General features: G+C 39.8%; 1 protein-coding gene across 2 annotated transcripts in view; it reads right to left on the minus strand.

Moving 5' to 3' along the window:
• The window catches only part of SLC30A4 (solute carrier family 30 (zinc transporter), member 4), a 24925-nt gene extending 10450 nt beyond the window's left edge, over nucleotides 1–14475 (minus strand). The window contains exons 1-6 of one of the 2 annotated variants that reach the window (XM_010571887.1): nucleotides 14030–14475; nucleotides 8905–9051; nucleotides 3399–3552; nucleotides 2927–3140; nucleotides 2533–2638; nucleotides 115–249 (exon numbers count right to left, since the gene is read on the minus strand). In XM_010571887.1, the coding sequence (XP_010570189.1) occupies nucleotides 115–249; nucleotides 2533–2638; nucleotides 2927–3140; nucleotides 3399–3552; nucleotides 8905–9051; nucleotides 14030–14420 (1147 nt within the window). In that variant the 5' untranslated portion in view covers nucleotides 14421–14475. The remainder of the gene's footprint in view (nucleotides 1–114; nucleotides 250–2532; nucleotides 2639–2926; nucleotides 3141–3398; nucleotides 3553–8904; nucleotides 9052–14029) is intronic. The other variant, XM_010571888.1, reaches the window with a different exon arrangement.
• Between the last annotated feature and the right edge of the window lie 119 nt (nucleotides 14476–14594).

Raw genomic sequence — 14594 nt, forward strand, 5'->3', positions numbered from 1 at the left:
TCCCCGGTTAACGTAAAAAAAAAAGGAGGGAGGGGGGGGGGGGGGGGGGCGGGGACGAGACGGGACGGTTCTACACTTAGATTTGATTTAGAATTATGCTATACAGCAGCTTACCTAGTTGCAAGTGGACTATGGCAGTTGTTTTTCCTGCAGTGAGAGACCAAACATTTAAATCTTCTATAGAATAAACATCTTCAATTTTCATCAAGTCTTCCTTAATGCGATCCACATTTAAATGCCTTGGAACTCCTGCAATACCAAACATGAGATAAAATTAATTCTGTCTTCTGCAAACTCTCAGTGGCCTTTAAAATGTCATGACAGATCTCCGTGTCAAAAGAGTTTATAATTTGTGCTGTTGGAAGTCATTAGTAACTTCCAAGTTATCAATAGAGAAGAATATGCAAATTGGCATATTAAGTCCAATATGGGTACAGAAGTTGTACAGGAATTGCAGTGTTGTCTCAAATGTCGTTTGTCCTGTCCAGAATCTGCTCTCTGGCAGTAGCCAGCATTAGATCGTTTAGAGCAATGTACTTCTGTAGACAACTTTACTGCAGCTTCTAACACCTAGTAACTGCTTAGACCAGACTCTTAAGGTCAGAATCTAAAAAAACAATAATGCTAGGGCCTGTATCCTGCTGTCTCCTGAAACTTCTCTCTTCAGGTAACTGGTATCATTTTCAAGTGCTCATAGTAATCCATCTACAGGGGTTAACACATGACTTTGTCTTATAGCACGACGTCTTTGCAAATCAATGATTGCACTGATAAAGTCCTTCTGGACGTAGTATTTTCAGCAGCTACAGCACCTCTAATGCTTCCCTACTCCACCCTTTAGCTGTACAAAGGGCAGAATCAAAATTTTAGATGATCAACATGGGTCAAAAACTAGTACAAAAATACTGAATAAACTCTGTTTCTGAACAGTTTTGTTTCGATCATAGCTTTTTACTGCTTATCTTCCAGTTTTATGGAGTTTGATTATACGTACTATGAAGAGTTCAGCCACTTGCTTCTCAAATTTCTTCAGAATTTTTGGATGACTTCTCTCTGAACCCGATGCCTTACTGTCTTTTAAAATTATGTTCGTTCCAGTACCATCTCTTTTGAAAGGTCAGTGTTTAGGATTGTCTCATATTAAACAAAATTTTCCTTCTAGTGAAGACCATAAAAAATTATTTAGCTCATAAATAACTAGCTAACTGCGAGGTGTTATTTCTACAGCCGCCTTCTCCCCAGGAAACATGGACTCAAATTTTGATATCTCACATCATGCTATTGATAGGCTTCCATGCTGCCTTATAAATCTGTATTAAAAGCTAGAATCTCATTGCTTTTATTAGATAATAATTTAAGTTTTTAATTTAGCATTCCTAGTATAATGATGAAACTTAAGTTAAAATTAATACTGAAAGCTGATACAACTCCAAGGACATAAAGCCCACCTATCATCACTTTTAATAACATCATTAATTCGGAGATTCTTATGACAACTAGAATACCTCTGCAAAGAGCTACAAGTCAAAATATCTGGAATCTGATACAGCACTAGTTTCTCATCTGTTTTCTTCAGCTAAATCTTAGCTATTGCATTGGAGCTAATTGAGGTTTCTTAAGCAAATATCACCATTTTTGCCTTCTCAGTGGACTTCCATTTTGTTGTTTGGGGGGGGAGTTTGTTGGGGTTTTTTTCCCCTAAATGACAGCAAAAGCACCTGACATTGAAGATTTTGAGGTCCTTGATTTAACCTCATAACATAATAAAAGTAAAGTCAGTAATAGCTCACATGAGACACCTAGGAAGGTGCAGTTAAAACCTAGGATTTTTCTCCCATCCCCAACATCTTCACTTTCATAAGGTAAAAGTACTAAATCAAGCAGTAATAGTTGGCATGTTAGCTATGATAATGCAAAGAATGTTGCTGGCATCTTTCCCTCTAAGTCACCACATGAGATAAGATTCTTGAGCTTGTGTTCAGCTTTTTCTTTCCTTTTTTTTTCTTCTTCCTTTTTACACCACTCTTCACTTGTACATTCCCCTACGGTAACAGTAGAAGCACACAAGTAATACAACAGCACTTGTGGAAAAGGGGAAGACAGTACAGGCGTGAACTACCTGTCCAGCCATTTGGCCTAAGCTTGCTTCCTCCTTTTACATGTGTTCACATTCACTTTTAACTTTACAAGTAATTAAAGTGTAGAGCTGAGTGTGGGCAAATGTTCACTCAGTTTAGCTGATAGGCACTGCAGATGCACAAGAAAGTTCTGTACATTTCACTTTACCATCTCCTGATGGGAAAGGGTGAGCAGAGCTAGGACTTGTGTCATTCTGGCAGAGGTCAAAGACACCTAAAGACTGCTGCAACTTAGATGAGCCATCAAGAACCAACAGACTAAAGCAGCAGCAGGATAAACAAGTCTCCAGACACAATTCACATTGTTAGAGATGGTGATCGTGATGTCAAAAAAAGTGCCAATGCTCACTGGTATTTGACATGTAAAGTACTGCAGACTGTGCACAGATCTTACCTTCCAGAATAATAACTCCTGTGTCACACAGAATTCGAACTGTTGTCAAAACCACCAGTATGGAGAATACGTATGTACATATAGGATCAGCAATCTTGTATTCTGGCTGCAAGGGAAGTTCCAAAATGTTAAAGAATGTATGAAAATAAGCTCACTTAGAAAATGCGGTTACTTCCAGCTACAACTTTCATGAATATTTCTTTTTGTTTGAATAGTTACAAAATACATAATAGAGATAGCCTTTGCTTATTTTGCATGAATGTATGAAGCTTATAATAGAATATCACAAAGTATTTTTTTTAATAACTTAAAAAAACAAGTCCCTTTTTAATTTAATCACTGGAGTTGAAATTAAAAAAATTCCACCCTGCCTCAAAGACTAGCCATTCCTTACCTTAAAGCGTATGATATATGCAGCTACGAGCACACCAATACTTTGTACCAGGTCCCCAAGGGCATGTACAAATGCTGCTCTCACGGCAAGGCTGCTGTGTCCATGGCTACTGCTGTGGGCTGTGTTAGGAGAGTTCGACTGAGGTACGTGAGAGTGAGGGTGGGAATGGGAGTGGGAGTGAAGGTGGCCAGATTGATTCAGCAAAAAACCCATTCTGAAAGTGAAAGAAGAAAAACACTCCAAGAAACAGGCTTTAAGTTTTGGTGGGTGGGGTTTTTTCGTTGCTTTTTTTCTTTCGTTTTAAACCAAGTAATTGAAAAAGTAATACTCAGTATCATTTCTTGTCTTAGTTATGAAAATTAAGAGGTCCAGCAAAATTACATCCCATCAGAAGGTTACAGGGCATGAATGAATTACCAGCTTATTCAGAAATACATTTATAAGTGTTAATGGAGAGAAAGGAAGATCTTACATTAAGTTAACTGCAACACCAACCGCTGCTGTAATCAGCATGATATCGCCATTTATTTCATAGTCCATATGGATAGTTCTTTGAACAGCTTCATACAAGAGGAATGCCATAAGGATATAGACCAGCAATACACTGATGATGGCTGACAATACTTCTGCAAACAGAAAGGAAACAACATTACAAAAGTGAGTCTCAGATCTATTTCTATTTCCAAATTAGAATGTGGACAGAGCCTTAATTATTTTAAGTATATAATGTGTGTTATAACCCTTATGCACAACTAACAAGTTGTGCAGTAAATAAAACTCATAAAATAGGATTAACAAATGGAGTCTGTTCTAATCAATTCCTTCACACTTCCCTGTCAGTATATCCCTCAAATTATGTTTTCTCTGAAAATTTCTGCACGGGCGATGACTGTGACTTCTTCAGGCATCCCAGAACTTTTGCCTGACAAGTCACAAACAAAGGCCCTGTTCACAGGAGAGGAAGATAGGTGTTCTCAAACATCACCAGCCCACCTACAAATAAGAGAAAACTTGATTTCAAGTGTCCACAGTATTAAGCTGGATTTAGATAGGACTTTTGTATATCCCTTTGTATTTAGGATGGAGAAAAAATTATAAAAATATTAAGAAACTGAACAGTACAAACTTGTCAGACATATTACTCCTAAGCTTCTTGACATATATGTACCTACATGTTATTCATTGCAGATTTCAGCTATGAAGGATTGCTTAATATAAGTTCCTGTATTGCTGTAATACGCTGTTTTAGCATTAGCTAATGTTTACCAAATACTCATATTTCACAAAAGTAAGAATGTTACGACTAACATTTTGGTGTAGGAATTTTATCTGACCAGCTGGGACTTTCAAAAGGGCACATACATCAAAATAAAGAGAAAATTAGAAAGTTAATAAAAACTAAGTATTTAATTGTCCTGCACCTTCCACTGCCATTTACATCTGTGGAAATTGGTTACAGCTCTCTATAAGGTTCCTGCTGTTCTGATGTGAGGTAAATAGGCCTGAATATTTTACAGGTCAGGACCTTAGTGCTGTCTGCCTCAGTACACAAGTCATGAAATCGGGCTAGTAATAGCATACATAAACCTGAGGAGGATGAGTCCACACTACAGTTTTAAGGTCCTACTATAAAGAATATAGGTACTTCCAAATGGGTCACTAGATTCCTTTTAACATAAACATACTTTTACCCTCTAGATTAATATTGTGAAAATGATTGCCCTATTGCAGCTGAAACTTAAAAAAAAAAGGGGGGGGGGGGGGCAAGATACTTGACAGAGAAAACACTAGCCCAGTTAAAAGACTGTCTCAGTTATAAACAAGTTAATACAGGGCTTTACAAAAAGCACTGGGAAAACCTTAATGCTAGCTCCATTGTATTGCATGTAAATCTGCAGCCGTGCCTGAGTAACCAGTAATCATTATTCATAATGCTCTGGACTGTCACTTGCCAGATGGACCCCTGGGATCTTAGCCTTCTTGTGTGAATTCAAAGATCAGAGTTGGAATTAGTTTACTTGGAATTGTAATGGTTGTTCTTCCCCCTTGTTCCACACGTTGCCCTGATTTATTCCCCAGTAAGGGCAAAATTCCACTCTTGGCTCTACCATAGCTCTAAGAATACTGATCTGAGAATGGCCTTGCTTTTCCCTCTGATTTGAATCTGTCAGCATGTAGTATAACTTTGGTTACTGCAGAAGGTGTAATTTCTAACACAGAACTGCCTTAATTTTATTTATTGAATATTACAGTAAAAAGCATGCAGCTATATAAGCATTTTAATATCACTAAAATCACTTGATCCATACACTGAATTTTTAACATCATTATGGGAGAAGAAACTCACACCAACGCATTCAGCTGCTCAGTAGTGTGTCAGTGCCTGAACAAGTACCAGCATTACCAGGCAGTAACAAGGCTCTGAAAGGCAACTGTCACAATCTCAGATGATTGCAGAGCAACATGAAAATCCTGGAAATATCCATGCAAGTGGTAGCGTTCTTTACAAAGCAGGCAGATTATTCAGGGCAAGAGCCTTTAAAAAACCCAGTACATTGCTTAGAAGATTTTCCAGAATGCTTTTTAAAAAATTTGTGAAGCCATAGCACATTAGCATTTACCAAAGAAATAACATATTTTGGTTTTACAATCTAAAAATGTATTTTCTGCAACGGAAACTAGCATTTTCCTTGCAGTTTCTTTCAGAGTCATTGTCATGTCAGAATTGTAGATTTGTGCTGAGATCTTTCACTTCCTGTGAAATGAACTGTGTACTGTCTCAGTGGACTGACTGATTCTGTCATTACTAACATTGTCTCCGCAGCAATGGAAAAATGCCAAGTTCCATATCTATGCTTAAATCTGCTCAGCGTCTTGCTGAGAAGGAGGTATCTCCACTTGGTGGTGAAACAGAACTATTTTTGGCTTCAAGAATATAATCCTTCTTAGACATGACTGCAATCTCCATTATTTTGTCTTCACTTTTCTAACCGATTCCTGAATCTGTCAGCTTTCTTTTCACCACTGAAAATGGAATAAAACTGAAGATGGAGCACACATATTATGTATTCAAAGAGAATTCAAATAAATGAAAACTAGTGCTAATTTCCTTCTGGAATTTGACTAGACAACTAATGGGTCTGTTGTCTTTACAATGCAGCGTTTATGGGAATGAGTTTGAAAAGTCATCGTTCTGCCAACAAAAGTTGCAATGAGCACCAGAAACATTGTTCATTAGAATGTTTTCATGCTTATATTATCTCAAAACTTAATGAAAAGCAGGTCAGTGATGAGACAGTTCTTGCGTGTATTCCCAGTTTTAAACAAATGCTCCCCATTTTTTCTGTGACAGATGCTCAATCTGTACCCTATCTTTAACATTCTGTCATGTTTTAACATCTCTCTCATGAAATTCAAGCTATTGTTGAGCTTATATTATTTGCTGACAAGCTTCTTACATATAGGTTATTTGGAAAAACATGTTACAGTGAGGATATACCCTAGAAGCAGCTTTGTTCCATTGCCAACATTCACTGATGTGTGAAACTGGGCCCTTGGGCCACAGCATCCAGACTGGGTGCCTAAAATCAGGCAAATAAATTTCACAAATGTGACTTTAGAAAATCTGTGTATAGTAATTTTGAACCATCCCATCTTCTGTACTTGCAGAGCCTAGGTCAAGGTTTGGGGGTCTCTTGCAGGGCCTTTACCTGCTTCCCCTTCCTCACTGCAGCCACAGAAAACTCTTCCCCCCACCCCCAGGCTCTAGTCCTCCTACTGAGAAAGCTGCACTGCTGCTACTCATGCAGAATGGTTGACGTAGAAAGGAACCTCTGGAAACTGTGTAGTCCAGCTCAAAGCAAGGTTAACTATAGCAGGTTGCTCAAGGCTGTGTCCAGTTGGGCTTTGAGTATTTCCAACTGCGCAACCCATTCTAGTGTTTGACTACCTACTGGCACTGGGCAGCAGAAAAGAAGGAGTAATTGTTGCAGAACTGAGAAGCTGCTCCCTGTAGCTTCTCCCAGGGAGAAGATGGTGCCCAGGGAGAAGATGGTGGGTGATACAGACTAATTCTATGGGCCAGATCTGACCCATGGGCCACCACTTGATCAGTCTGGGCAGTATTTTCATTTGCAGTAAATGCAAAAAAAAAAAAAAAAAAAAGTGAGGTGGCAGGAATCCTCAGGGATTTGTGCTTGCAAAGTGCTATGAAGTCCTCAAATTAATTGAAAAGTCAGTGAAAAATTACAGAACTGAGTAAGATTTTAATGGTTAAGTAAGTTTCTTCTATTTTTCTTAAGATTAACTCCTCTTTTAAGCTAGGCCATGGCATGTTCAATATATATACTATTTGGTTTTAGAAAAGTTACAAAGACACATAAAGTACTCAAATGATTTTTAAATAGGGTTAAAATATGTATAAATGCTAGCAAACATCCTTCTGGGGAGCATGAGCAAATGCGAGGGGCATATCTGCAAGGTCAGGTTTCAGTATGAGGGGAGCTCCTATCGCAAAATTAAAACTTCTTGAAAGAAAAGTTTGTAATGGGAAATGCTGGCATTGTTAATGCTTTCTTGCTAAAGCCCCAAAGGTCTTTGCTAGTGTATAGAGTTATGCATTCATGCATTAGTGACTAACCGATGACAAATGACTAGAAGTGATGGAGTTGTTGAATTCTACTGCTGTTCTAGCAGCCAAAATAAGAATTGCAAATAATGACTACACAAGACTTTGAAATTCCTTGAAAAAGATACACTATAGAATGTATAGAGCAGAGGTAGCAAACTCTGACACTAGAAATTATATATTTCATGAAGAGTAAATGTTGAAGCTTTTGGTAAAATGTCTACAAGACCTGAAGCTGTACATTATGAATTACTATATCCAGTTAGCAACCACATGAAGACACCCTTTATCATCATTATGTTTCCAAATATGAAGTAATGAATCCTGAAAATACCCTTTCAAGGTTTAATACATAATTCTATTTCTTTTTACAGACACCTAAAATGAGCAGAGGTCAAGTAACTTACTGTATTGCAAACCATGGGACATTTTGACCTCTGCTTTGTGTGGTTTGGGGAGTGCAAGAGGAATACTGATTTATGTGGCTTCTGGCAGGGCAGAGCTCTCTGATAATATGCTCTACAGAAATTTTTAGTTCTGGATTAAGATGTCATTTTTCACATTGAATAGGACCTTTTTCCAGTGTCATAATTCTGCTGAAGTCAATGGGACTTCATAAATCCTAGGCACTGGCAATAATCTGTTGTGAACAATAACTGACTGACATGTACAGCTCCTGCACCAACAAGCTCCTCAGTGTGTCACACAAGCAGTAACAGTGGTACAGCAGTGAGTGACCAAAGAATGTGCCCCTCTTCTGCTCAACAGCCTCAATTCCAAAGCACAAAGGTGCACAGGGGCCTGGCCTAATGCAACAGCCCAGTAACTATGGATGGGCTGTGAAACACAGCTGCATATCCACCCTTGTTCTTGCTGGGGACAGCTTCCCTCCTCTGAACCCTTTTTAAACTTCTTAGGCCATCGGTCATATGTAGGAAGTCATATTTACAATGTCATCATGCATCCAGTTCCCTAACCTTCTTCTTTAAGATGGAAGATGGATCAAGCATTCAGAATTTAACTCTGAATCTGCTAAGTCCTAGTTCCACGGAGATGGAGAGACTCATCCTGCTCCCAGTGAGTAAAATGCTGCCATCAAACTTCACTTTTGGCTGAGGTTTAACATTTAAAAATTTATTTTTTTATTATCTATTCCCTTGTGGCAATACAACCTATGTAGTGGATCCACAATGGCCAGTGAAAAGGACATTAGAGTCAGGGTGTTAACCATAAAGCAACTTTTAGGTTTGTTGCTACTTTCTTTCTAGTTACCTATTCTTCTAGAATTAGGTGACCTTTACAATTGTTGCTTAAAATACTCTGTTAATAGCAAAAGCTGGTATCTACATACCTAAACGATGAAATCCAAAAGTGAACCTCTTTGTGGGAGATTTTGCAGACAGCCAGAGAGCAAGCAGGGTCAAAATAATACCGCTAAGGTCAGTTAACATATGAAGTGCATCTGTCATAATTGCTAGACTGTTAGCAACATATCCACCTGAAAACAAAGTTGGAAAAGTCAGGACACATTACATTAATGATTCTAGATAATATCCTCTTGGCATAGCTTACAGTTTGGGGGGGGAGGGGGGTGGGTTTTTTTTCCAGAACAGAGCATTAAGTGCATGAGAGCCTTTCTTACAATCACTAAATGGGGTTTTCTGCCATTACAATCAAAATGCCGTGCTATAATTTAAAGCTACCATAGTTACAAGTGCAGTGAAATGTTCTATTAAGAGTAACATAGAAAGTATTCACTCCTGTTATTCTCACAGAGACTACTTGCATCATAACATTTGCAAGATCAGGCCCCAAATACTTTTGTATCTTTTCTCTATATATTATTGCATATGTGCTTAATCAGCTGATTCTTTTATTAAGCTATGTCTGTTAAATATTTTGACATTATGGAACAGGGACAGAAATCCAATTACTCAATGGCAAGGAAATTTACCCTGCCCCCTTTTTATTCTCATTACATTATCTTTTAACCTTCATTATTCCCTGTCCTGGCAAGGGTGTATAAGTTCTGCCAATATATATTGCAGACAATGACTTTCACTTGCACAGCGTTTTCCTTTGTTATTTATTACCATAATTTTTTCTCATAATTATGAGCTGCATTGAGATAAATAACCTCAGATCAAAGGTTAATATCTCTGTTCCAATTCAATTGCTAATACTACTATGGGATGGGTGAGATTTAAACAACGCGCCTGTCTCTTAAACATCCCTTATCCAAAGGGGAATCAAGGACAGGCTGGTTGTCTTCCATATGCATGAAGGTAAGCCTGTTTTCTCAGAAAGATCACATCTTTAGCGTCAGCTCAGCTGTGATTTAGTTTCTCTTTTTACCTTGAGATTGTCATTCAGCCTGTAAATTCTACTGAGCACAAGCATGCAGCTGGCGTGCCATTTGGCAGGTTTGAGGCTCCAACTAACATTCTGAGTAAAGGTATCTTCATATACAATTAAAACTGTCTTAGTGAAGAGGCTGACCATGAGGTAATAGCAACAGGAAATTCACAACTGGCTGATTGCTTTCAAGACTAGTTATAAAACATGTGTGGGTGGGTGGCTGTGGGTGTTTGTATGTGTACACACCTGCAGACAGCGTGGCTGATACTCTAGTATTGCTTGTACTGTGGGTAACTACCAAATACACCACATTTGAACCAGTTCCTTTCCTCCATCCCCCTTTCTTCAGTTGTTCCAAAGTTTCCAAGTCACATTCTTCTGAGGCTGCAGTTTTCCAAAGGCCATCACAGCTCAAAAATAATGAGTTTTTAAGATTTAGCAATTCAGCAGCTTTTCAAGTAAAATGCGTTATGCCTTTCCTTTCTGAATTAATTTGTGTTCTCACATGATTTTAAAAAATATGACTTAGAAATGTGCAATTCAGCCTCTTTTATAGTCAACGTAGAAGAAACAGTAATTTATTTCTAAGGACGTTTAATTTAGTAGTTTACATGTATGATCATTTAAAGTATCTGTGTTAATTCACATGTATTAATTTTGAGAATCACTTCAGTGCAAGATGAGTCAATTCTATTTCAGCTAGCCTCTCACTTGAAGATTTTAAAAATAAAATGATAAAGAAGGAATTCAGGTACTGAAGCTAATCATAATGCAGCATGTGGATTAAGAAAACATAATTGAGATTTATGAAATTCTGAAATCAAAGGCGCTCTGTTTCCAAACGTATCAGTTCATTGCTTGGTTAAAGGTACTGCCTAAGGGCTGTTTAAACATGACTGGCAACTTGGAAAAAAAAGACATCTATAACCTTTACAAATAGACAGCTTGATGGCTCACCACTGTTTTCAGTGACCCGTGAAGGACAGCAGTCCTCCTCGTGGACGATCAATTAGAAATCTCTAAACATAGCTGAAAACATCAAAATCCTGTCAGAAAAGCTAACTAGGACTTGCAATATGTTTTTCATTTTTTGATGCTAAATGGTTCCCACAAAGTGTAAGTTGCTACCTGACTTTTACAATGACTGTTCATCAAATTAAGTAACAAACACTGAGGTGGGCTGGGGTAATGAGCTTGGCTATACTTTGGAAAAAAATAGGCCAATCAAGATTTCATAAAAAAGGTGCTGAAACAAGATTTCCTTCATCTTGACATCGGTAACAGACCGCAGAAAGATTTTTACTGAACAAATCAATTGTCTGATTGCCTTTTTTTCAGAAACTCAAATCTGTCAAAGATCATAAAAAGAAGTCAGTTAAAATGTCCTATGTGATCAAACAAAGTTTCCCAAATACCTGAGCTACAGATTAATTCAAAGAGTTCCAAAATTTAAAACCAACCAGACAGAACACAGGGCTGGAGTTAAATAAATTAAACAGGTAGGGCACTGACTCAGGACTTGAGGGCTCCATCTTTAATTACTTGTTCTGCTGCTGATTACTTGCCCTATGACAAGCCATTCAGGTCAAGATCCACAAAAGTACAGACATACCCAAGTCCTCTATTTATTCTCTGTGGAGGCTGTATGCCTGAATATTTTATAGGTCTGGCCCTTAGTGCTGTCTGCCCAGATAATGAAATAGGGCTGGTAACAGCATACATAAACCCGAGGAGGATGAGCCCACACTACAGTACTAATGCTTTGCACAGACAAATCCGCAACCCTGAGCTGAGCCTGCAGAAGTCCTGGCTGTAAGGGAGAAACAACAGATGATGTGACAGTGATGAGGGAGTATTTTTACTCTCAACACCTATTATTTCTAGAGCTCTCCCTGCACTAGCTATGGAGAGGTCTACAATAGCATGGATCGGATCCAAAGCCCCTAACAGATACACTCTTAGTGACTTCAGCATCAAGCTGCCAACAGCTCAGACATATTATTCAGCAAGGGCCCCTTCAGACGAACTCAGTTCAGCATATATTAGAACTCTGATATGAATACAATCAAATAAAATCACTGTCATGTTAAAGGATGTCTATGTCTGAGATACAACACTATGTTGCTTATCAAATTTACCCCAGTTCATGCTGAACCAAAATCTCAGCCAGAGACAAAAAATGGAGCCAAGGGGCAGATGGAGGCATTCAACCAGATCCCTGCAACAGGTTTGATGTGAAGTGCCTTATCCATGATAAGCTGATGTATTGTAGCAGTGTTATTAATGACTAATCACACACTGAGAGATGCTGAAGGACAAAACCACTTTTTTCCATTAACCGGTGTTCCTGAAATAAGGCCACAAATAAAACTAGTGCAGATACAGTCAGTGTTCTGGTCTCTCTCTGAAAAACGGACCATTTCTCCTAGGGATTTTTTTTCTACATATGTGGGACAAAATGTATTATTTATACTCGGGCAATGATTTTGCTCCCTATCCATCTTGCAGAAGTTTCTGTCTTAAAGATATAATTCACAACTGTCCTAGGACAGGTGATCCAAGAGCATGAGCTCACTTCACACCAGCAAACATCAGATCTTCAGTCATTACTGACCAAATTTGCATAGGTGAGGAGGAGGATGTAGGTCCCATGTTACTATACCTGAGGCATCTCTGTTCTTCCAGAAAGTTTTTGTGACTTGATTTCTCCTTTTTTTTTTTCTTCCTGGTGAATTACAGCCAATAATTTGTCTGATTAGCTCTGATTTAGACTTGTGTGTTAAAATGAAAGCAATTTAAAAGCCATTAATTGTTATAGTTGCTAGAGACCTGGCTCAACATGCACATCAATGTACTGGCACTGTGTAATGCACTCCACTACTTCAGGGGAAAGCGGATGAGAGACTTTAAGCGTTCTTCAGGATGCTGAGTAGCACCAAGCAGACACTTGCACTGAATGGCATGGATGTACCCAGAAGACAGATGGTAACAGGACACTTATACTGATAAATGAACAGAGATTAAAAGATAAATACTATCCTTTGTAAAAATGATTAGATAATGGCAAAGGTATAATGTTTAATAGCTCACCTGCGCATCCAAGGGACCTTCAAATTTAATTTTATTTCAAGCCTATGCTGCTATAGCCTATTAAATAAAGCACAGTCCTTTTGTGGACTGCTGTATAATGCACAGGTTCTCTTCAACCTGAATAGCAAATGACAGCATGCCTTTATGAGGGAGCAATAAAAGCTGAACTTGAGCACCAGATTCGTTCTTGTGACCAACAACAATCAGACACTTATATAGGAACAAATTCCCAGGTAAAAACCTTCTGCAAATACTAACAAACAAAAAAGATAAAGAATTTAATCAAACAAGTTAGTGTTCGTATGCACTGTAATGGGAAGTGTTACAATACCTATTATTTTAATTGACTTTGGTCATATGATTTATGTCTGGACAGAGCATATGCTAGTCCAGCGCACAGCAGGACATCAGGAAGTTGTCAAGGGAGTGGCTTCTTCACTGGCTTGTTACTGATAGCTCAGGATTTGTCTTTTCAGTTGTAAGTAACAGAGTATATTGCTGTACCTGGTGAATAAGGACGAATACCCGCCCAATATTAGTTTTGTTATTACGGTAAATGTCACACTTAGAAACTCTATTTCCCTCCTCTTCTCTTGTTGCAAACACAGCAAGATATTATGGCAGTAATTAAAAAATACCGAGGATGAAATTGTTCGTCTTTTATTTATGTCTGTAATAAAACGCAGCTTCTCCCTTGCTAAAAACACCTTACAAACTTACAAGAGGAACTTACAAGGAGAAATAAAAAGCCATTAGACATACCAAAAAAAAAAAAGCGTGTTTTATGCCATTTGGGGGGACTGATGAGGTTCAGGTAAGGGAAGTTGCAAGTTCCTCTTTCTTTTCTTGCGTGGAAAATACAGGTGGACTTTGCTCCTTCTCGCTCTCTGAACTTGCAGCTAATCTCCCCGACCTCTCTACGTGACAGATAGTTTCTCTTAGTAAGCGTTTAAAACCAAGGCCGGAGCAGCGTAAGAGGCTGAGAGGCACGCGGGCCGGAGAGACGGCACAAGAAGCCCCCCACTCACCTATGAGCTCCCCCGTCATGAAGAGGAGGTAGAGGAGGGCAGCGAGCGTCAGCCGCTTCTTCACCTTCCTCTGCTTGGAGCGCTCCCGCCGGCTGCTGCAGCTGCTGCAGGGGTCCGGCCGGCCGGCCCGGGCGCTGCGCAGGGCGATGTCCCGGTCCAGCAGGGACTCGTCGTCGGAGGGCAGGCCCAGGGGCGTCCCGTTCACCGGCGTCTCCGGGGCCGCCTCCGAGGCGTCGTCCGACACCACCACGCGCAGCTTGTTAAACCGGGGGAAGTCCTCGTCCCCCACCTCGTCCGAGAAGTCAAAGGCACTGGAGTCGTTCAGGAACAAGGGGTCCTCGCTCCTCCGCAGCAGGGACTTGATGCTCGTCCAGAGGCCGGGCCCAGCCATAGCGGCGGTGCCCGGGGTGGGGGGGGTGGCCTCGCCGGCTCGCGGCCGATCCGCGGCGCGCGACCCCCGCTGGCGCAGCTCCCGGTCGCAGGCGGCGCCCGTCCGCTCGCCGTCCCGTCAGGGCATGTCCCCTACATCGCCCCGCCGGGCCCTGCGCAGGCCGGGCGGAACGCA

This window comes from Haliaeetus leucocephalus, unplaced genomic scaffold, assembly GCF_000737465.1.
Source record: "Haliaeetus leucocephalus isolate CR32 unplaced genomic scaffold, Haliaeetus_leucocephalus-4.0 Scaffold339, whole genome shotgun sequence".
NCBI classification, from domain to species: domain Eukaryota; kingdom Metazoa; phylum Chordata; class Aves; order Accipitriformes; family Accipitridae; genus Haliaeetus; species Haliaeetus leucocephalus.